Source organism: Neopelma chrysocephalum, unplaced genomic scaffold, assembly GCF_003984885.1.
Source record: "Neopelma chrysocephalum unplaced genomic scaffold, ASM398488v2 Primary Assembly neopelma1_63, whole genome shotgun sequence".
Classification (NCBI taxonomy): Eukaryota; Metazoa; Chordata; class Aves; order Passeriformes; family Pipridae; genus Neopelma; species Neopelma chrysocephalum.
In genome coordinates this window covers 12,557,146-12,581,830 of record NW_020897720.1, presented here as the reverse complement: position 1 = coordinate 12,581,830, position 24,685 = coordinate 12,557,146, and the positions used below count along the sequence as shown (strand labels likewise).

At 39.7% G+C, this 24,685-nt stretch overlaps 1 protein-coding gene and 1 long non-coding RNA gene across 2 annotated transcripts in view; both read left to right on the top strand.

The window, feature by feature from the left end:
* Positions 1 to 24,685, top strand: part of SPOCK1 (SPARC (osteonectin), cwcv and kazal like domains proteoglycan 1) — a 229,447-nt gene that overhangs the window by 118,727 nt on the left and 86,035 nt on the right. Inside the window, exon 5 of the mRNA XM_027682817.1 lies at positions 20,947 to 21,079. Within this exon, the coding sequence (XP_027538618.1) occupies positions 20,947 to 21,079 (133 nt within the window). The remainder of the gene's footprint in view (positions 1 to 20,946; positions 21,080 to 24,685) is intronic.
* LOC113967147 lies at positions 4,817 to 8,558 on the top strand. Its single transcript, XR_003534104.1, has 3 exons — positions 4,817 to 4,828; positions 7,750 to 7,752; positions 8,438 to 8,558. It is a non-coding gene; the product is annotated as an uncharacterized LOC113967147 (long non-coding RNA).

Below are 24,685 nucleotides of genomic sequence, written 5' to 3'. Positions count from 1 at the left end.
CCAGAGCAGGAGATGAACTTGTTCTTGCTCTCCACAGGGGATTTACTGTGTTCTATTCACAGACACCCAGCATGGGGCTGCAGGGGGGAGCATCTTGCTGCTGAGGGCATTTTCTTTTACTCTGCAGCTCCTGTCTCACTGTGCTCTGCTTTACTCTGAGGATGCTGCAAGCACAAAGGAAATCCAGTGGTTATTGAGACATTCTCCTGCTGCATCCTTCCTTTAGCCCAGTTTCAAAGCACTCACTGAAACCCATCTCAATCCCTCTGGATCCCCTTGCTATCATCAGGAAGTTTTTGTAGTGAATAGAATAAGAAAATGACTTCTTATCTTCTGCACTTTAATTGACATTTATAAATAGTTTGTGCATTTAAGGACACTATTATTGGATGGGTTGAATACTGCTTTGTAATATTCCTGCTCTTAATATTTCTAGTTGTGTGCTGTTAGCAGTATGTGAAAATGGACCAGGAGTGACTTCTTGGATCATTAAGTCCAATCCCTCTGCAACAGTATCAAATAAACTTTTTCATTAGCCTACCAAGTTCTGTCTTAATGATAATAAGGTTTATTGCTCTCTCTACTCCATTTGGATGAATCCTGAGTATCAGAACCTTTCTGGTTAGAAACCTGCTAATATCTAACCTAAATTTATTCAAACCCAGCTAAAACTTCTGGACTTTTCTTAAATGGTTCCTCAGCATATTTATTTTGAAATAATGACCCTTTATGGTTTTGCTAGACTTGGCAAATGTTCTTAGGCTTTTCTTATAGAAAAACTCTCTTAAAAAGACCTTCCTCTTGCCTGTCTCAGTTTTCCTTTGTAGCAGAGCTCATCGGGTTTGGCTGCTGAGATCAGTAAAGAAATGAAACCCAAAATTATCACTTTGTCTTCCTGCTATTTAAACTCTTTGCACATCTTTAGTCATTGCAATGACTCTGAGTCATTACTTGTTAAAATTTCCATCTTTATTTCTGAAATTAAACCCCTCTTTTAAGTGCCTCTTCTATCCATGCCTGCTTTAAACCTCTGGTTATTCTTCCAGGGCAGAATGTCTGCAATCTGGAAGTCCTTATTCCAGGTGGGCTTTCAACTGGGATTTCTGGAGAACAGTTCTGGCTTTAATGTTTTGTGGGTTGATATCTATGGTAGATATATGTGCAATTTGCTGTTTCAAGCATTTCCACATTTGTTTCATCCTCAGTAAAAACACACAATAGCCAAAATTACTTTTCTCTGTAACACAAAAGGTTTTTTTATTAACATGATAGCAAAAGGAGAGGGAGGAGGGAGTTTGAAATAAATGCAAGCTACACCTAGTTCAGTATTACATATAAACTATATATAAAATTCAGTGTTCAGAGCTCTGAGATCTGAGTAATATGAAAGTTAAATGTATAATGATGGAAAATGCATGTCTGAAAGTTAAGTGTGAATGTGAGTTTGTGCAGGGAACATAGGGAACACAAGCCAGCAGGAAAACTTGAATATGTGAAAGATGAAATAAGGGCAACATAATGTTTGTTCTTCAATGGTTTTACTATCTCAGTGGGTCCTTTTGTAGACTTCAGAATTGGGCAAATATAAATCTCTTGATGCAGCTCTTATCAGCTTGTCAAGAGTCAGCATCCAAAAGCTGAGTGAGCATCCAAAAGCTCCTGTTTCCCTTGAGATATCTGGGAGAAGGCTGAGTTAAAAGTTCAGTCACCTCCTCCATGACATTTGTCTGTTCCTGGCTTGGATTGGGAGCTGTTGATAGCAGAAGGGATGTTGGCTTTTTTTTGTTGTTTGTAAAGCTCCTCTTGCTCATTTTAAAGGGAGCAAGAAATGAAAACAGTAATTGGTATAAATGTCATCTGCTTGGCAAATGTCACGAGATTTGCCCACGAATGAATAATGAACAAATGAATCGAGTTGGAAAGGACTCGCTGCCTTTGTGTCCTCATCCTGGAAGAAGGTTTTAGGCTTTTCACATGGATTAGCTTCATAATTCGTAGATTTTCAATATTTTTCCAAAAAAATCTTCATACATCATCATCACTCATTAAAATACATGCAGGTAGGACTTTGAGGCTGTGGGGCCCAAGGAGACAGTTCCACAGGCTCTCTGTGTTCCTGTCAGGAACATTCCATGTGACCACTGAGCTTTTAGGACACATGGGTGTATTTCTTCTTGACTTGTTGGCTGACTTTCTCTGTGTTAATCCTCACCTGACCTGGAATCTGCAATATTTTTGTGTTTACCACAGCCCAGTAGATTAAGGAAGTATTTCCCAATTCACCCTCTTTGTATTTCCTATATATTAAAAAACTTAACTGTAGAATTGCTGGAAGCAAAATTATAATAATATTTAATATGCCCCTGTATTTTTGCTGTTTATCCCTATCTCAAATCTGAGTAATCCAGCCAGTCAGAAATTATTCTTTAATGTTTACAAATGACCTCCAATGCTCTGAAAATTATTCTGTATTTATACAATGATCTGTTTACTGGAGATTCTAAATTTATTGCTGGTTTTTGCTGTCCAAGCCCCAGGACATGAATGTGTTCACTGGAAGTCTTTTTAGTGCTAATAAAAGCCCTGCTTTTGTAAGATGGGGACTGATGTTTACAGCAAAGGAATTTTATTAAAGCTTTTCTTCAATTTCCAACATCCAGTATTAAATGTGCAGCATTTTAGGACCTGCATTTTGACAAATGGCATTTTACGTTCAAACTGGAGTCAATATTGCAAACAGTACATTTTGTGTGAAATTTGGAAATTAGGCCTTAAAAATATTGTCTTTCATTTGCTACTGGCCAGTTTGCTGCTCTGTACAACTCTGTGTTTTCAGTGTGGTGCAGACTCAACGTACACAAGTTTTAAACTGATCAAAGACTGATCTTTCTTGTTCACAAAACAGTTCTGTATTTCAACATTACACTGCTGGGACTTGCCATTTGTTGCTTCTAAAGCCTTTCCCTGGCAGTGAAAGGCATCAATAACAACAGGCTGAACTTCCAGTCACTTGGGCCAGACTCTTCTTTCCCACCTCTTGCCCTGTGTGGTCCCAGCTCTTCCCCCTGTGTGTGGCTCTGTTGGGTGGGAAGCTTTGGCTCCTCCAAAGCTGAGATGGTTTTCAGCAGAGTTCTGCTGAATTTCTTTTGTCTCCTTCAGCATCCCTCAGCATTTCAGGCACTAAACTTCACCAGGAAAACTGATGAAACCACATCCAAGACCACCCTGAGGAATTCATCAGCAAGTGGCTTTCATTCTGGAGTTAAAGCTTGCCAAAAAGGTACAGTGGGAAGACATTCCCACAGAGGTTTGCCAGTTCCAAACCAGATTAGCAACAAGGACATGAATGTCAGCTAAAATATGGAATTGAGGAAGGTAGTCTGAGGTGTTTGATCCCTCTCATATCTATGCAGTTCCATCTAATTGCACTCTTTGGAAAGAAATAGCACATGAAAATGGAGCTTCTTACATCAATCATTTTCTTATTTGGTGCAAGTTATGTTATCAAAATTAACTTTTAAGCTATTACTTCCCGCTTCTTTAATATTTCAATTTATATCATTCTCTTTTCATTAGTAAGCTTATGATTGCCTGCTTAGTGCTTTGCCAGAGCTCATCAGGAGTTGAACCTACAGATTTTCAATTTAGGCCTTTTGTATCAGATTAATTCAACCAGTGAACCACGAGTGACATTATTTATGGACATGAGCCACCAAAGTACAGTCTGTTTAAAGCTCTGTGTGTAGGCAGTACTAATGATACTTAGAAATCAACCCAAAATACTTTTGCTCCTTTCAGTGTGTCTGCTCAGGTATCACTGTTCCACTTCCAAATTACCTATAGGAAGGCAATGCTGAGCCATCCACCTTTTAGGCAGAAAGAGTAATACCTTAGCATGCTTTTGAAAGACATATTGCTTCTGTCTCTGGATTTAAACCAGTCCTATAATATATAATAATTGAATTCCCATGAGCATCTGCAGTATTTTAAAAAGTGAGGCAGAAAAAAGTCATTATATTTCTGTGCAATATTTTGCATTTCTTGTTGTGCAGCCAGTTTTTTTAGAGGAGTCAAGGAAGGAAACCCCCAAATGTCAATGTGTATTGTATTTACAGTCTCTATCATCAATACCAAGTTCCTCTGTGCTCTAATTATTGGAAGAGGTGATCAGATATTGGAACTCCAGAAAATGATAAGAAGGAAAATCTCTTCTCTGCTTTGAGTTCTTCCTGTCATTCTGACCCCCTCGAATCTGTTGTGAAAGTCTCTGTTAAATTCTCAGGGCCAGTAATCAGAAGATCAAATTTTATCTCATAACAATCCCCTTCACAGCTCCTTAAAACTAAAAAGAGTTATCATTTCAAAATCCCTCAGCCTCAGGGTTTGGCCTGGTGGGTTTGGTGCTCTGGAGCTGGTGAGGAGGCATTGCCATGAAATGATGTTGAGCTGCCACATTCACTGTGCTTATCAGGAAAATAGGGGTTTGTTAAAGCCCATCTCCTGCTTACAAGCCTGAGATTTGGAATTTTACAGAGTCATTTAATGTTTGGAAGATCCACAGTCACCTTTCTTGTTTGTGATGTTTGTTTAGATGAAGGGGAGGTGGAAGATGTCCCTTCTCACTGCAGGGGGGTTGGACTAGATGACATTTAAAAAGTCCCTTCCAAGTGAAATTATTCTCTGATGCTGTGATATCTTTGATCTGTATATTCATTCTAACCACTTAACTGGCTGTCTAAAATAAATAAATAAATTAATAGCAGATATATCCTGATAGATTCTGTTACATTAATGGAGCATAATTATCAGGAAACATTTCTACAGATCCGTGCTATTAAATCTTTGTGGAATAGCAAGGGCAGGAAGATTAACAAGTTTTCAAATTAGTTACGAGAGAAGTATCAAGCCTTCAGCTTGTTTTCAATTATTGCATTTATGTTCTCTGCTTTCACAATGAAACCCTGAAAGATTCATTGCAAGTAAATACAGAATATTCAGTAACTGCAATTTAAAAAGTCAAAATTTCTGACAGATTCCAGGGAGTTATTTCCTACTCCAATTAGTATATTTAAAAAAAAAAATAAGAAAGCTTGCATTGCAGTCAGTGTAAAATTGCCACCTCTATGAAATCAAATATGGCAATTAGATAAAGTACTTCAAACTGTGGGGGGTTTAATGTTCTTGGATTAGCTCTTAACTTTGTAGAATTGTCTGTGTAGCTTTGGCAGTCCCAGTTTCTACTCAGTTCCCTGCTGTGATTTTTTTTAACACTGGAACATTTTGAGAAAGTGGAAACAGAAATGAGCTTTGAATGAGAACAGGCTTTCAGCTCTAAGCACTGAGGAGACGTGTTCTGGAGCCATCCAACAGAAGGGTTTTCCTGTCAATTCAGCAAAACATTTTCTAGGAATGTAAAGAATAGTTTTTGACAAGAAAGTCTCTCACCTCAGACATGTGAGTAGGAGGGTGAAGGGACCTTGAATCTATCATGTGAAACAAGAGGTTCTCAGGCAGAAGAGTCTGCTGGGTCTGCTGGCGAGTGGTTATTGAGTTCTCTTCATGGCTTGCCCTGAACGTCTGGAGTTTTTATTCCCCCCTCCCTTGATGTTAATTGGAGGAGGGACTTGGTCCTTTCATTAATTATGCAGAATTCACTGAGTAGCCTGATGGTTGTGGCACTCAGCTGGGATTCAGGCTCGACTGTGTCTGTGCTGCTGCTGCAAATAAAATCCACTCCATGACTTTTCAGTGTCCCACCTTTGAGATGTCAGTCAAATCAGACTGGGGGAGTCACCACCTCCTGTCTTGGTGGTATGATGCATTTATTTTATGTGAAGGTTGTGAAGAGAACCTATACCATATATTTATCCCCAACTGACTCAAGTATTCAATTATCATTTGCACCTAGAGAAAATAAGACATTTTTTTTCATTATTATCTCTAGAGACAGAGCATGGCTTTGCTCCTGGAAAAGTGTCCAGAGATATTTTCTCTCCTCTTTTTGTTGTTTGGAAGTGATCCAGCATTGCTGCTTTCGTGTTTTAATCCTACAGCGGTAGAAATTAAACATCTTGTATTAGAATTTCTGAAAGATGAAATCCTTTGCCTGGGTCTTCACTGCTTTCTGATTAATGCCAACTGCTAAAAAACTTTCTCAGTCTCCATTCTTTTCCATTTTCTGGCACAGTATCTTTAATAAGTGGATATCGCAAAGTAGATTTTTCCAATATCCCTCAACTTAACTTTTTTTTTCTTAGAATTCTCTTTGCATACTGAAGAACAGGCAATTTCTATCATTATCTCTCTTCATGCTTTTCCAGGGAGAGCAATTGCTTCAGAATGTTCTGAGGACTTGCTGCTACACCTGCAGGATTCAGGGAGGGGAAAAAGCTCACAAATCTTGTGAACATTAGTGATGTGATCACTCTTAACTACTGCAGTATTTCACTTGTATTACATTTGAACTCTAGCAGCGAAACTTGGCATGAAATAAATATTCCCTGGCAGTCTTTGTACTTTTCCCCTGTCTAGATCTGCACTCTGAAAAGAAATTATTTTGTCCCTTAATGAGGGCTTATGTTTTTTCACACATCTGAAGAAACATATTCCTAGAAACAAAATGCAGTTTTAAAATAAAAAATTTTTGTTCCTTAAGGCTCTTTTACAACTGTGTTAAATTTCAAAATGATGTCACTTTTCAAAAGAAAGAAGATACAACCAAGGGCTAAAGCATGCTGTGCACTTCATTGAAATCCCAGTTATGTTCATTGATAGATTTTTCTCTCCTGTTTATTTTTAGGTATTTTCATTTGTCCTCTGGCCTAAACTATTGTGAAGCCAATTTTTTTGAGGGATTTGAGGAAGGACTTTCACAACAGTTAAGATTTGGGTTAGAGGAGTTTTCTACTGTAGTCACAATTTTGCCCCAATTGGACTGAATCAATAATCTGTAAATTTTTCACGTAGCTAGAAAGGAATAGTTTTGTGAAGGTCTTGTGGAAGATATTTGAACTACTTAAATTATTTCACTTGTCCACACTCAAATTTAACCTATTTTGTTGTGAAGTAACATTTAAGCTGCCACTGGTGGAGAATGCAACCTTATGACTTCAAATTCTCTTGCAATCTTTTCAATTTTTCTTCTGCTTCCCCTTTTTTCTTTCTCCTTTCCCTGATGAAAATTTTGAGCCTTACAACTTTTTCTTGCTTACTGGTAATTTGTAAGAACCAATATGGTCTACTCATGTTAGTTTTGTTCTTGTAGCTCTGTCACAGCTTTATTATGATAATATCTAGGAAAATGTTCTTTAATATGGATGGGGAGTGACAGTTGGGAATTTGGCTCCACTGATTTATCCAGCCTTTAGCTTTGATCACCACACAATCCATCTTCTTTTATGAAACAAAACAAACCATTCTAATTAGTTGGTTGTTACCATCAGTGATCATCAGCTGTGGAAGACTAATTAACCTTGGTAGTAAAACATAATGTAAGTATTTTTTGGTTTTTGTTTAATGAGTTAAGAAGTCAAGAGAACAGAGTTAGTTAAAAAGAGATGAAAACACTAACGAAGACTCAAACCTGCTCCTCTAAACTCACATCTGGTCTCTTGCCTTGCCCAGAAGGCAACTGAGCAGACAGAAATACAGGAAACTTATATATCCTCTGCTTTTTCTTTCCTCTTTTTTATAAATTCAGTCTTTGTACCTTATTGGCATTTAAGTTGATGGCTCGTGTTGAACAAAAAGGACGTTTTATAGTTTTGTTCTCTAAATTATTCTGTCCATTCCTCATTGCCACACGTTGTAATGTGTGTGCCATTATTCCGGTCATTCATCCAGCTTTAAATCTCTTTCAAGTCCTTTGACAGATTTTTTCAGTCTTAGTTAATCCAGTTTACCTGAAGCCCAGCACTGCCAAATTGAATTACACCGCGGTCAGTCCTGCTTAGCACCTCATCCATACCTAATTTCTGGAGCCTCTATGTTTTATGTGTGTATAAATTTTTCATTTGCAACAATACTTCAGCTTAGCAAAAGGAGAGCTCAGAAGGCTGAGGGTTTTGTTGCTTAGTTCCTTCATTAGTTCAGGATTTTGTGCTTGGTTTTGGACCAGCTGCCTGTGTAACTGGGGTTCATATTCCTTTCAGAAACTCGTGTAGTTTTTGATGAACACGATGGGAGCTGCTCATTTGCAGCCCTTTCCAGCACACCAGCAGAGTGCTGAGTGCTGAAATGGGAGCCCTGCCCTCCTCACAGCTGGGGAGAGAACAGCGCTGGCACTGACACCTCAGGATCACAATCAAGAGGAGATAAATCATCTGTAGACACTTGGTCAGGAAATACAAGCTGAAGATTCAGTGTTACTCATATTCAGTAGAAATTCCCATTAGCCTGCATGATGGCTTAATGACTATGTTTTGGTATGATGCTGAAGTATGATAGTATGACGTTGGGTGGATAATTCTTGCAAATTCCTACAGAAGATGTGTTGGTGTAGCCAGGTTGGTGCTTGTTCTGTGCTGCTGCTCCATTTATGCAAGAAGGGTTTTTTCTTTTACTGGTGTGTGGAAGTCAGCAGCTTCTTTTTACCCTTTTTTGCTTTCAGATTTTTGTATTATGCTATAATATTTTGGTAAAAGCTGAGTTTCAGTTAAATGCCACTGTCTGCACCAAAGTTCTGTTTGGAAACGTGTGCATATTGTTCAGCCTAGTTCCCTGTCTGCCTTTGCAGATTGATGCATGATCCCTGCTCTGTGCTGTTGATGTGGTTCTGCTACAAGAAATGACTGGGCTCAACATGAGGTGCCCCTTGTTCTTGACAGGGTGGAAATGTCACTAGGAACAAACAGATGTACGTACAGCATTTGGAGGATGAGGTACACATCTTGTCAAGAGTTACCTCTTGTGATAACTAAACTGTTGAAAACTCATATTCAGTGGTCTGATTACCTGTTTAGAGGGCTCTCTGCTAAATTCCAAAAGGTAGGGAAAAAGTTAGGATCACTAGAATTAAAAAATAAGCCCAGATAACAAATGTGATGAGAGGGAAACAGCAGCTGGAAAACAGAGGAGCTGATGTGAGAAGAAATATGGTGTGTTTGGTTTTGGCATAGTGAGCTTCCAATGTGGACAAGGTGTTCCTGAGAGGAAATCACAATAATTGGACAAAGAGACAGAAGGATAACCCAGAGCCAACACCTGTAAAGTTTCTCAGACTTCCAAGGATTGAAGTGTGGAAAGGCAAGACTAGACTATTACAGGTAAAGCACCAAAATGATATTGAGATACCACTTAGAGAGAATGTAATACTTAATATGATACATCCTAGCAGAGAGGGAAAGAATAGTCAAGAGGAGATGAAGAAATAAATGAAGAAATAACTGCTGCTCCAAGAGGCCTCATTTTTGAGGTTGAATGAAGCAGAAGGAAGTTTCAGAGGTAGGAGGGGAAAAGTGCAAGGAAAAGGAGATTGGTGGGAAGGAGGTCAGAGCAGAGTGGTCGGGCTGAAAGACTGGGATCAAAATGGTTAAATACAACAGTGAGTAGGAAAGGGCATTGCAATTTTTTCACAATTTTATAAAATTTTCCTTTAACAAGCTGATCAGATCTTGAGAAAATAGGGGTGGAGGAGAGAGTCAGAGATGCCAGTCAGGCAGGAGGCAGAGCACAGACAGTGGGATTGGAGAGAGGAAGGGTATTTTATGAAGAAATGCAACAACATTGGGGGAAAAAGAATGGGATTAATTTGCAGTGAAAAAATTAGTGCAATCCCTAAATTTCCACCACAGCAGCCGAGAAGTGGTAGAAGGAATAAGAATAAAGTCCAAGAACTCAAAAGTGAGTAGCTGAAGAACAGTGGAGGGAAGGGGATGGAAAGACAAACTGTTGAGAAAGCCATCTGAGAGCTCACAGCAATAGAGCTCAGTACACCAGAAAAACATGGTCCAAAGAGTGGCCATTTCTTGAGAGTGAGATGGTTGATTCAGGATTAGTCCAATGAGTTGATAAAGAGGAAGAAACATTGACCCTTGTTCAGTCCATCAGTCTCTCATAAGCTAAACTACAAAGGATGAAATGGAACAATATCACAGTGGTGAGAACACAGATGTGTAGGTGACCACTGCACAATAAACAAAGGGAAATGTGTGCTGAAGTGGAATTTGAGTGATTGAAAGTAAGGTGGCACATCCTAAGCCAACAACACCATCTGCACAAAACTGATTCCTATTGAATAACTCGGCAGCAAAGTATTTAAATTCTTTCTTTTTTTTTTTTTTTTTTTTTTATAAAACCTGTTAAAGTCCCAGGTAATGTTATGCTTCCTATCTAAACATGCCACTGGTCACTCTTACTTTTTAACATGGTAAAATCAACTTTTGGGGAAGCTGCTATAAAACGCTGACACTTCCAAAAGTATAAACGCGCAGCTAAGTCGCATTTTTGATGGCAGCTGGAGCCTCCATGGTAGGGAAACCTATGGAGCTGCATGCTCAAAGAATATGGGAAGAGAGGGGGGTTTGAAACGTGTGGTTGCCAGGCTTCGTGATTCAAGGGCACAGCAAAGTGAAATCTTAATAACTCAGTGAAAGCACCTCCCGAAACGCGCGTCCTGCGGTTTCCACAACTGTGTCCGTTGCATTCAGCTTCAAATTTCTCCTCGAGGTGTGTTGCACCACGTGCTGTCTCCACACTGGATCATGTGCATCATAAATTAATGTGATTATGTAAATTCTGTCTCTCAGCTGGGACCTTCCTGAAGCTGCAGTCACCTTTCATTAAGACCCAGCCTGATGGAAGATGGGTAATGCTCCTGATGGCCTCATTTGAGAGCTGGGAAGGGTGTAGATATTATGAGCTCCATCTCCAGCATCAAATAAGCAGACAGGCAGCACTGAATGTGCTGAGAAATGCAGCAGAATGTTTAGACATTCACAGTCCTGAGCTCTCTTAAATCAGCAGTGCTGAATAAGCAACAGGGGCATTAGCCTATTTAGATGCTAAAAAGGTTGGGATTTTAAAATTACCCGGCTCCTTATAGTATTTATAACTGATTTGGTTTGCATGCCTTTTACTAACATTCATTTTATTCTGACACAGGAAACTGCATTCTGATTATTTCCCCAAACCAACCTTGTATAGTGGATTTTGACTACACTCTGGAGGTGGCTTTGGGATTGATTTTTTTTTTTTTTTAAATTGTCTTTTGTTTGACAAGCCAATTCTATGCAGAAATCACACATGAGTTCTTAGGTAATCAATGCTAATTGTAAAAATCCTCAACAGCTTAATCTGCTGTAGATTTCTTGAGAATTTAATAAGCCTCTCTCATAATAAAATGTGTCAGAAGGGGCAAATATTTTGCTAGCACAGCTTGTAACTGATTGTTTGTACCATGGCAGCAAGTATTCACACAGCAGAAGTACTGTGCAGTCATTTTTAAAAAGAAACATTTGGTTTAGTGCCTTAAGGGCAAGAATTTTTACAATATTTTTAAAAATTCATTTACTTTCTCATCCCTACCAGCAATATGTCAATTTTTTTTGGTGTGGATTGCATGTTATTCGCCTCAAGAAAAAGCAAAAGCAACATAATGAAGCAGAACTCAGCTGAGCTGTCTAAGGATGCTTTGGGGGGAGGGTGTTGATTTTTTCCCCTGCGGTTGCAAAGTGACAACAAGATTTTCTGAACCTTTTTGCTTCAGAAAAGAAAACAACAGAAAAAAAAACCCAACCAAACTCTCACTTTTTTGGGCAGTAGGGCATTTTGGAGTATGAAATTAAGGATTGTGTTGCCTGTGACTGAACTGGGCCATTGCAAGAATAAATAAGGCTGAGTCATGGACTGTGCTGAAGGACACAGAGCTGGTGAAGATCCCAGGGTGGGTTTGCCACCTGTTTCAGCCCCTTGATTTGTCCCAATGGTTTCATCCTGCCAGACAGCTGAATGTCTGCAGAGACATGAGGCAGTGGAGTTTGGATGGTGTTAAACCTCACAGACCTCTGCACTTGGCCAAGAACGAGGATGGTTTGAAAGCTTCTCTGTCCTCAGCTTCTGGGAGAGTCGTGTTGGAACTTTACAGAGTTATTAAATGCTGCCAAGAAATCTGCCTCGATCTGTAGCCTCACCAAGTAACCTGCACCTTTGTGTCTGCACAGCTCAGGCCACCCAGGGTTCAACCCTGGAACTAGAAATATGAGCTGGAGCAGGGAAGTGGTGGGACACGACCGCTCTGCCACATTCAGGGAAAACAATTTTGAAGCTGTCTAATTGCATGGAACAGGGCATGGTGAGGGAGGATCAGCTTTCCTCCCCAAACAAACCTGACAGCTCAGATTAATCTCACACACCATCAGCAATTCAGCTTCCTTGGAGATCTTGGCAAGCTCTGCCAGCAGGAGGAGGCAGACCTGATCAATACATTATCTTAATATCAAAATAAAGAGATCCTGGGCAGAGAAAAGGTACCTTTATCCTGTTAGAATGTATTCTTTTTTTGGGAACAGGGAAAAAACCCATAGGCTGTCAGAGAAGGGAAGAAAGGCCAGTACCCCAAAAAAAATATTACATTTGCTGCACAGCTCACCTTTAAGTGCTCAATGCCAAGTTCCTGCATCTCAGCATGAGAAATCCAGGGCTCAGAAGTGGCTGCTGAAGATTCCTACAAACCAAGGAGTGGGGAGGAAGATTTCAGCTTTAATTATGAACTTCCTGCTATCTTCCCTCCTCCTTTGAAATTCAAGGCACTTCACTTTATTTTTACATAGTTTAGTGTCTGAGATTCCTTTTTATGTTGGTAGAAAAATAATGATGAAAAGCAAAATAATTCTCTTATGAAAATTCATGAGAACAGGCAGAGTTTAGAAGCTGTGTTATTTATTCAGGAGAGCACAATGACTTTTAAGAACACTGGGATTTTATGTTTGTATGGATTTTTTGGTTTGGCTCCTTTCCTTTGTGCACCTTGCCTGTTTACACACAACTCTGCAGCTGTTGAGCATATGTATTAGGTCTGAAAGTTAAAAATCATCTAGAACTTAAAAAATAAATTGCCTGTAAGCACCATAATCTGTTAGTTAAGACTGTAAGGGGAACTTTCAAACTCTATTTTTATGTGTTGAAGTGCTCAAAGGCAGAAATCCATGTGCTTCTTTAATGGCCTTAATAAACAATCTTAGCATTTTTAGTCCAGGAATAAGTAAAGCCAGGAACTAACATCTCAGAAAGATAATTGTACTGAGAGACCCTGATACTGTGCAAGAGTTGTCTTGGCAGTTTAAGAGTATTTATAATGACATTTATATCTGTTTAGACACAGACCTTGCTGTTTGCTGAGCAGCCTTGCTCAAGTAGTTGCACTCAGGGGTTCTCTGACTTGGTGTTGCTGGATATCAGAAATCATCTCAGCCTAACACACTGCACTTCTGGCCTTTTGGGTCCTCAGAATCTCTGTCAGCTTTTCCAAGTCCTCTGTTCCTTTAAAGCACACAAGAAAATATAAAATAAAAGAGTCCTTTTCCTTGCAGAACCAACAACCCTCAGCATCCTGTGCCCCAAGACTCTTTATTCTCTTTCAAGAACTGGTTTCTAGCTGGGCCTAGTGGGATCCATGCAAGAATCTTCAGGGCATTTTCCCTGCAGGATGGGTCAGGGTTTTTCTTGCAAAACATGCTGCTATACCAAAACTTTCAGCCTTCCCTATATCTAGCTGAGAAATTCCTTCTGGTGTGTTGTATCCCCCATGCTTATTTTACATTGCCTTCTTACTGTTGGTAACAAATAAAGGCTTGACTCTTCCTTTTTCCTTGGAAATACCAGTTTTTCATTTCACTGGAATGACACCTGATACACTTTCACCCCAACAGTTGAGATTTTTGCTTTAACTCTCCCCTAAATTTGTCATCTCCAGCTCTTATCCTCTGAGTACAACCTGCTTTCTGGGAATGCTCCTGTGGCTGTTGGTGCTCTCCTCAATGGGCAGATTTAATTCCCAATATAATCTCATTGGTGTCATTGTTTGAAAGAACAGCAAGTGGAGTATTCAAGTAACAAAGTCTTGAAAGAGCCTCATTCTGCCAGAAGGGTCCCCAGTCAGCCCCATTAAGAACCTTTGCAGATCTCCCCAGGTGCAGTGAGGACTGGCCCTTTTATTTTTTATGGCTCTTTTAAGCCAGATCTGTTGAGGAACAGATATGAAGGCAGCAAGAGGAAGTAATCAATAGCCTTAGTACAATCAGATAGTTGAAATTATTTCTTTGAATGTTGAAATCAAAGGAAGTGGCAGTATGTAAGTGCAGTGGGATGATGCTGCAGTGCAAGGCAGCTCTGCATGTTATTATTCTTTGTATGTGAAGATGTAAAATCCAGGTAGAGAAATTGCTGTAATCATGTGTCTGTTCTCATTTTACAGTGTTTGTATTAAATAAGGAGTCTGTATCTGATTCAATAGCATAGTACCTTTTTTTTTTCAAGGTAACAAGTGTAGACTGTTTTCCTCACATAGCTTGACTGCCAGAGGCTCAAGGTATATCCAACTCCTGTGAAAACTATGAAAGGTTATAGAAACAAGGCCGTGCTCTTAATTCTAATAAACAGAATAACAAAATGATACGAAGAGAGAAGAGAGCATTGCCATTTCTTCTGACATGTTTCAGCTCTGTCATTCTTTTCCTTAAGAACAAGAGAAACAACTTATGCAAAGGAAAGATAGAAACAGGCAGGTACTGCTGGGTTTATCTGCAGTGTGATAAGCCTCCTCCAGAGAGACAAGAACAACCTGTGCATAAGGCATGGAGAAGGCACAGGCAGTACATTTTAAACTCTTCCCACACTGAATTGTTCCAGAGTTTGCTCTGTTAGAGATCCTTCCAGCTTCTCAGGAAGCACAAATACTCTGGTGCACTGAAGTTCTCAATTTTATTTAATAAGGCTTGAAATAGTTGTACATGACTTGGGAATTTTGGGTTGATATAATGTCTAGAAAGAAAGAAAGATGGATGAAGTTAATCCCAATCCTGAGGAATGTCTCCCTGTGGGCTGTAATTGAAAACTAATGTACACAACAGACACCTGAAGACAAGTTTACCTGAGGAGCCCTTGCAGTAGGTGGGCTCACCCATGGGTGCCTAACTCAGACCTGCCTTCCAGGGAACTGCCAACCCTTGGGATGGTGAGATGGCTTTTGCTTCATGGAAGTGATCTCTGGAAGAGACCTTTGGGAAAAGATGGTCTTGCATGCAACCAGCCCAGCGAGGACCAGAGCTCTGAGGGCTTTCAGGCTTCTGTGTTGAAAGTAGAGGAAATAGGATCAAGAGTTTCTGTCTCTGTAGCACTTGATGTGTCAAGGAATGTGCCAAGCCCCAACCTTGGGTCCTCAAGACCACCTGCAGCCTGAGACAAACTGGCACACCACCATTCAGAGTGTAAAAGTTTAGCAACACCAGTTTATCTCCGTGAAATAATTTGGTTTCATCAAGTCAGTCTTTTGTTTTGAAGGCCTGTTTTATCAAAAAATTCCTGACCAGCTCAACGCTGTTCCGACAGGAGCTGAAGCAAACAATTGTATGATTTTAGGCACAGAAAAACCAAGAGGGGAGCGCTGCAATTTGCAACGTGAATTGAACAGAATTCTAGGTTTGTGTAACATCACTGAACCAGTGAGTTAAAGAACAAGAAGAGACAGTACCAATCTCACTCTTTGTTTACCTGATACCTTCTGTCAGCAGAAATCGTGTAACTTATTTGCTGGGGGTTTTGAGAAACTTTCTGCTGTTATTTGTGCCAGACCTTTGGAAACTCAACTTACAAAACCTCCTTTGGGTTTTCTTGTGCAATAAAATTACTGAATAAGTTCTAAAGCCTAAGGAGGAACTTCTACTTACTGTCTCCTTCCTCCCAAAACTTTGGCAGGACTTTCAAAGCAACAGCCTGCCAACTTGTACTCAAAGAAACCTGATTTGTGATTGCACTAAACCCCTCAAGGCTTAATCTGACAATTTATTGTATGTGCATTTGGGAATAACTGGTCTTGAAGCAGAGTAACATACTCTTAAAGCTGTAAATTTTCTTTGAAATGAATGAGTCCTAGTGCATTTTGTCTCTTTACTAAAGTTCATTTACAGCTTCAATTGAATTTGCACTAGGATGATCAAATATAACCACATAAAAGCACAGACAGTCTTGCTTGTAAAAGCTGTTGATATTTTGGTTGTTTCTAGCTGGCAGAGATAAGGAAAATATTAATTGGGAGAAAAAAGTTGATGTAGTTTGCCTTTTTAAATTATAATTTCTCAAATGTTTTTCTGAGTTTGTCATTATCTTATACAGAAATATAATACAGCTTATTGAAATATAATAAGGCTTATTAAAATATAATGTGCCCCTATTTTCTGATAGGTCATATTCTCAAAAATAAACACTGATACTCTCCAGGTTTCACCCAAAAAGATGAGTTATTCCCTTTCAAAAACGCTGCTTTAAAATATTTTAAAATTTCAGCTTTTCCTGGAGTCTTGTAAGACAAATAAAAATGAAATTATTCATAATTCTAGGACGTGTAACATTTAAAATTAAATGCAAATTAATCAAATCGTAAATGTTAAGAAACAAACATCGTTTTTTGTGCAAGTAACTTTATTTTGGCCTCTGGCTTTGCCAGAGGTTATTTCCATATCTGCTCCTCTGTGCTGTCCCTGAGATAATTTTTATAAGAACTAATACAGAGATTCCCTAAACAGCTCAGCCCATGTCATCCAGTCAAAGGGTTGGTCAGGAATTAAGGCTTTGGGTTTGGTTTTGGGTTTGTGAGGTTTTTTTTTTAATATGACTCAATGAGAGATGTTTTGTTTGAGGCATCGGGTTGATAAACTTTTTGCTGCCGGTTCAAACTCCCCAGCAGGTTGTCTCAGTGCCCAGAACTGATGCTCCCAGCCAGGCTGGGTGATTCCCATCCCTGGTGTTCCCAGCTGTACCCACTTGGGGCTGATCTTCTGGCTGCCCAGGGCACACCTGGAAGCCGTAAAATCTTGGGTGGAGCCAAGTTTTCTGGAGCTTCTGAGCCCCCTTTTTGCATAAAGCCTCGTGCTTGGCAGCCCTGGGTTATGATGTGGATGTCTGTGGCTTTGGAGCTCTGGTCAGAGATTCCATGTACAGTCTTGGCCTCTGGCTGGCAGCATCTGGAAACCCTGGAGCATCATCCCTGCTCCTGTGCCAGCCAAACAGATGTCACCTCCCTGTATCCTCACAATATGTGGTAAGTGATGTGTCTGTGTAATGAGTAATGAGGCTGAGTCACTGTACATTCTCCCTGTGTGAAGTGTGAGCTTTTTAAATCACTAAAACTTCTTTGCGTGTTCAAAGGTTAAGAGGCTCAATTCTGCAAGACTTAAAAACTCCTTAAAACTTCTGCCTTTTGGTGCATCAGTTTATCAGCCTGAAAAGCAAAAGCAGCCAGGGTTTGCCTACAAGTCTTAATACTTGACCAAAACATTTGCTTTTGGAATGTTGAAAATAGTAATGGATCCTTTCAACTCTGGGAATTGAAGCAGGATTAAAGTTGGTTGTCAGGGGGAAAAAAAAAAAAAAAAAGAACAGAGAAAAAGGGGTAATTTGCTTTGGCCTGGCTTGCTCCTGACATATTTATTCTAAACCAACATGATTAGCATAGCATAGCAGAGCATGTTCCCAGAGTATGTGAATGTGCACTGCCACTGAGAAGGGATTTGCTGGCTGGCTGCTTATGGCAGCCAATGCTCTTGTCTAGGTTTTAATTTGTTTGTTTGGATGTTTGATGTGTTGTTAGGAGTTATAGGATTGAAAAGCTTCCAAAAGTCTCATCCAGCCTCTCAAAATACCACTCCAGAGAAATGCATGTTTGTTTTCTGAAAATAGATGTTCTTTTTACAAAATAGGTGCTTTCCTGTAGTTTTGGGTGGGGGTGTTGTGGAATCTGGGTATCCAGTTCAAACCTTCAGCTGTTGCTCACTTGGCCAAGCTGACAGAAATTACTTTTGACTTGCTTCAAATAGAGTGACACTTTGCACTATTGTTTCTGACAAAAACGTATCTTGTAAAGAATATATTAATTTTTGAAAGCCAGACTGTTTCTTGCAACCAGAATGGCTGCTGTGCCACCAACTCCATGCACCTGTAGGAGTGAGGATGCTGCAGATTTCTTGCAGCATTCCCTCCTTCATTACACACCTTATATGAAGTACTACTGAAATTGTTGAGGTGTTGCTTTAAATTAATGGAATGCCTTGATGTCTATTCCACCTTGAATTCTTCTTGTTATTAAATCTCACTCTCTTTGAGAGAGTAAGTTTCCTCTTCCCATCAAAAGAAGATCCTGAAGATGAAAGGTGGGGTTGGTAGGAAGAGAATGATGTTTCCTTCATTGTCTGCAGGCAAAACTGCAAATATGTTCAGGTGAAACTGTTCTAGTCCCCAGCTAAGGGGACACATCTGGTTTGTTTGTTGTCTTGGAGGCAGCTGCAGTGAGAACTGAGCTTGGGCCTGAGGCCGTGCGTGTTCTTTAGACTCAGTGAAGTGATAGAAAGGGCTCAATGAGCTGCTGGAATGGCTTGAAACAAACACATTTAATTACTTTTTTTTTTTAAGTGATGATAGGAGAGCGAAAAACATCATAAGCTCAATCATAAGAAGAATTTTCCAATAGGAACTGGCTTTGCCATGTGAACGTTGAATTAAGAGCAGGGAGGTGTAAGGCTGTGCAGCTCTGTCCTCAGTGGACTTTTCTTTTAACCTTATGATGTAAAATGCCTGAGGTAGTTTGGTCCACTGATGCTGTACAGGGTATTTTATACTTGCCACTCAGATCCTGTGATTTGTGAGGCATCAGTCTAGCTCAGAACTGCAGTAAACATCTAATTTAGCTGAGGTGCTTGTTAGTTCAGTCACTCATCCCCCCCCTGCACGATTCGTGGCTGATGCCTTTGATGACACTAAATCACACACCTCAGCTCTAGCATTTCTTCACTGATTTTTCTCTAGCTAATCCTAAAGTGTTCTTAACAATTTTACATACACACCAGGATCTGTCTTTTGAGATTATGGAAATTAAAGTCAACGAAAAGGTAAAAAGTCTGTTTTGTGCTGTGACCCCTCCTTCTGCAGTGTCCAGAGGACCAGCACAGCTCCTTTCACCTTTGTCTCCAGACTCTGCTCATCACTATCTACAGTAGGACATTCAAACATATTTTTGCCTCTGAGTTTGTGCATTTGCAGAAATGCAGGGCTGTAAGTAAAGTCAATGAGGAAATTTTCGTGTCAGGCTGAAAAAAAGGCAAAAGACATGCCAGTAGTCAAAAGAGCTCGAGAAAATAAGACAATCATTATATTTTGATAGCAAAGCATTGTTGAGGGCTGTGGAGAAGTCAGTTATTGTGAAAAACTGACATTTTGTACAGCCTCAGAGATCATATCCACAGCTGGATTTGGGGGTTCAGAGCCAAGCAACCCCCCACCCACAGCATTTAACATCTGCTATGATGGTACCTCTGTGAGGCAGAATGTGTCTGAAAGAGGGAGTGCTGCTCTCTGAGTTAAGAAGACTTCTTCAAAATAACAAGAGAATTTAGTCTTAAATACTTGGCTTCTATTTTCATAGTTTTATTATATCATGATTGGATTCCTTCTGTGGGCACAATCTTCTTAATAGTAGTATTCAGCTCTGACAAAGGTTGGACTTGAAGAAAACTAGAACTGAGATGAAAGAATAGAATTTTTATTATTTAGCAGCTGAATGTGTCATTACATCAGAGTTGGTATTGTGTAGCAAATTGCAAGCTGTAGTGAAATTGCTTTAAAAAAATATCTGTATATATTTTTCTAAAACTGTGATAAAGTCATTCAGCAGCACATTGAAATGTGTTTCTAGCTGAACTGTTATATCTTTTTTTTCCTGTGGTACCAGAACAGATGGCAGTTTATTTTTCTTACCAGTCTCCAGCAAAGCTGCTGCAATGCCTTGCCTTGCCTTGCCTTGCCTTGTAAATGCTTTCAAGTGAAAGACAAGCACACATGACCAAAATGATTCTGCATTGTAACACACTGGCTTGTGGTTTCTAAAGCAAACTTTTAACCAGCTTGCAGCATTGGGCTGGTGATAATCACTTAATGTTGTACCAGTCAGGTAGTTCCTTATGACAGGAAAATGAACCTTAGTCAGGACCAATGGGCGTGTTTGGCAGTGAGGGTTTGGAGCTGATGTGTTTTTCATGGGCATTCTTAATGCAATAAGTGAGTATTCCATAACTTCAGGACAACTGGAGTCACTCCCACAGGATAAACATTGATGGGTTTGGAGATGCTCTGTCACTTTGTAATGTTCCTTAAGGGACTGTGGTTGAGCTGGGAATCTTGGCTGATCCTTCAGCAGCTGGTGTGTAGAGGGGAGTTCTGCACGTACAGGGACAAAGGGGTTTGGTGATTTTATACCTTTTTATAAGCATAATATATATTACAATGTTTTTCAAAGGCAACTCTGAGGAGCCTGGTGAAAACATCCCTAAACACAGCCTGATGTAACATTATTTGCCCGTGTGACAAGAAACACTGTGCAGTTCAGCAAAATGCTGTATTCTGGAGTGAAATCATTTGTAGTCATAAATCAAAATGAAACTGCCAAGTACAGTAAATCTAAGGCTGCCTACCAATTTATGGCTTCTTAGATTGCCTGCTGTAATGTGCCATATTATAGAAGCATTGTTAGGAGCTGTATTTAATTTACTCGCTTTAAATTGTGGTTTAGTGGACTTGGCAGTGCTGGGTTAATGGTTGGCCTCGATGATCTTAAAGGTCTTTTCCAATCAAAATGATTCTAAATTAATACTGTGTTGCAAATCCAGCTTTGCCTTATTCAGAGAAGTCTAATCCTTCTGTTTTGGACAAAGGTGTTCAAAAAGTGTGGTGTGTCTTCTTTTACAGCCTTCGACAAAAGAAAGGCAACTTGGCCCAGAAGCACTGGACTGGACCAGCCAACATAGTAAAATGCAAACCCTGTCCCATGACACATTCCAGCCCTGTCTGTGGATCTGATGGACACACCTACACTACCAAGGTAAGTTCTGAGATCCCTGTCAGTTGTGCTCATCCAGGCTGTGGTGGGAAGATGAAACATCTTTCCTTAACAGGCAGTGTTAAATTACAGTCCTCTTTAGTTTAGGAAAGTTGGGGTTTTTGTGTAAAAGTGCTGATAAATGTAGATTTTTTTTCCGTATTTGACAAACAGCAAATCAGGCTCTTATGACTTTCATGATTCATGTTTCCCTAAACAGCTCGTTCTCCTAATGAAGTAGAACTCTTAATGTTGATGATGCAACAGAAAAAAAAAATCATTTGATCAGATGGGCTTGTTCAGACAAGAAGATTTTGGGATAGTTCTTGTCCTTAAGATTTGGTCTCCAAGTGGTAAAATAACTTAGCAGTATCATTCTTCAGCGATAGATTTATTTTTTAAATTAGTTTTTTTCCAGACTGCATGGTTAACAATTCATTTAACCCATGGTTTTAATAGGCTGGTGTGCCAGATGCAGCATATATGGTACCATAAAAAAATTCCCATAACCCAGTGGGGATAAATTGGCTCATTGTTACACTGAAAAATATGATCACCTTAGGGCTTGAGTCAATAAAAGAAACTGGCTTCACAGCCATTCAGCATTCCAGATCTCCCATTAGCAAATAAAGCCTTCCACGTCTCAGGTACATCTTCCACAAACAGCACTTCAGGCACTAGAAGGTGTGTTTAGGGAATATCCTTAAGGTTCTCTTAGCTTTGTGCATGCAAGGGAAGTTTTGACAGTTAGTAAAGCTATCCTTTAAAATCAAAAAACAGCCTTCACCCAAAAAAAAAAAAAAAAAAAAAAAGAAAAAATCCAGGAAAATAAAGCAACTGTGGGGGGAAATTCCCTGCTCTGATGTAACAGGGATGATGCAGCTCTGTTATCTTCCCAGCTTGAATCCTTCACCATTAAAGGCCACAAATATTAAAATGCTGCCATGGCTCAGCCTTTTAAGCCTCTCTCCTGTTCTGGCTGAAGGAGCAAATCAGAAAACTTGTCTGTGCGCCCACAAACTGCACAAAAATGGCTACACGTTGCCTGTTAAACAAGTTACTCTTTAATACTCTCCAGGAGTTTGTATTGCAGTAATTTAACATCTGGTTTTAGGATTAAAATTGAGCTCATTTTGAAAACAGCTTTTTCTGTCTGAGCTCTCGAGAGTGTGTAAGATATTCTGTAGTAAATAGATTTCATTGCATATTCTGTCACCCTATTAACTCATTTCTGTGCATTTTACCTGCATCTCAGTTAGCTCTGAGTGGGTTTTTTTGGCTTGCTCTTATTTCTCCCATGAAATCCAAATGGTTTTCATCAGAAGTTCTGCCAATGTTACAAATTTGCCAAACTATTGTGACTGTAAGCCTGACAGCTCTCACGAAGACATGAAACAATTCCCATTGCTGACATGCTTGACTGTCAAAGATACACCCCCCAGCAGCTGATCTGTTTGGTTTTTTGGGTTTTTTGTTTTTTCTTTTTTTTTTAAATGAGATTTTAAAATATTTATTCTGAAACAACTTTGTCTCATCTTTAATTTATTGTATGTTTAACTATCAGTTGTTTTTGTCCTAGCAAAACTCAGGTTTTTTGGGGGTTTTCCTCAGAAGACAAATTTTGGTAAACGAGATGAAAATACTTTAGGCAGAGCATTAAAATGAAATAGTAAATGTTAGTGTTCTAACAAATGTTTTATGGTCAGGAGTGATCATGGGTTTCTGGTATCTTTTAAAAACAGAATATACTGCTTCCCTCAAGCTCAGTGTTAGTTTTCAGCAGATAATGCAATCCCTCTTTATTGACTTTAAGTGACTCAAATCAAAGCTTTCTTTGGTCATTTTCCTTCTCATGCCAGTGCTGTTGTCAAGTATAATTCCTGGCCCTGCAGTGCTGACTGTGAAAATGCAGAAAGGTGGACACAGGAGTGTGGGCACTGCTTTATATAGGTACATTTTGGCACCTGGCTCTGCATCCACTGCTCTGTGAACATGCAGTGATATCCTGGGCACACGAACAGAGTCTTGCTGAGGTTGTAAACAAAAAATGGAGAGCAGCCACTGTGTTTTAGGGGGGGAAAAAAACCTTCAGAAATTGTATATTGGCCTCCTGGTCACGTCAGCAGCACACACAGACACGGCAGGGGCTGAGCCCTCCTGGCTCAGGGTGGGTTTGGCCTCTGCCACGAGCACAGCAGGGGCTTGGGTGGGACATGGGGCTTGGGCTGGTGGTTCCTGGCCTGAGCAGCATCAAAGTGCTTCACTAACAACCTGGGGCTGCCATTCAACATCAACAGTGATGTTTGCACCAGGGGTTGCTCTTTCTGTGCTTTGAACTGTTACCTGAGGGGGTGAAAAAATGGATGTAAAGGAAAGAACACAAGGGAGGTGTGACTGGCTGATCAAGGGTAGGTGAAACTTGGGTGTCAATAAATGTGCAGTAATTCACATTAAGGAAATACACACATCCCAAATATACCCATCACAGGCTCTCATTTAGCCACTTGATCCCAGAATAATTCTGGCTGTTTTTCTGAAGACATTGTAGATGTCTTCAGAACTAGAAGTCATCCTAGAGGCAGGAATTTCTTGATAAAATTGGGGAAAGTTATCCAAACCAGAGCACTCAATAATACAAAGGTCCTAGGGGAAAACAAAATAATAAACACAGTGGTTTAGTTTACCTTTTAAGCTTCCTGGTTGTAGATAAAGGCTCAGGTTATTTAACTCAGTCTCACCAAAGACACTGAAGCCTTCAACCCCTTGACTAATTTATTGAGGGCTAGTCAAAGGAATCTCCCTCATCTTCTGTTGGAAAATATTCAATGGTGTTGATTTCCAACACACAGCTAAATGGGGAAATGTTGAACATTGTGAGAAATCCATGCCCAGATCCTGTGCTACAATGGATTCAAGTGTCACCTAAATATCTCAATAGGAGACACAAGGTACTTTCATGGCTCTTGAGTTAATTTAGCTCCATGGGTGGGAGTTGTACTGATTGAAAAAATCTCTTTACCCTTTAGGCATTTGGCCTTTCTGGTTCTTTTTCTGAAATCTTCAAAACTTGCCTTCACTGTTGATCTGGATTATTTCATTTGCTACACTCAAGTGCTGAAGTGGGAAGGGATGAAGATGTGTGGCTGTGGTGTGGTTTTTTTTTGTTCTTGTCTTGTTTTCCAGAGACAAACTTATTCTTCCAAGCAATGGGATTCTCTAGTTACACCAATAATTCAGTGCTTGTGCATGCCAAAATTCAAACATGGCCTACTCAGTCCTTGTACCCTGTTTCCAGCAATTGAAATATGAGCTGTTTTTTGGACTTCATGATTTTGCTATATTTCTGAAAACTTTACAAACTCTGTCATCCTTTCCTGTGAATTATGAACTCTATGGGCTTTAGGTTTATCAAAAACTTCATTGAGTCTCTAGTTACTGCTTGAAATGCAGGTGTTTTAAAATGCAGACTGTCTCTCCCATAATAACTTTGTACAAAGGAATTGCCATTTCTTGGGTGTAACAGCTCTATTTAATACTGTGACAATACAAAGCACTTCCATAGGTTATTACAGTCAGAGTTTTCAAAGCTCTTTAAAGTACTAATGAATT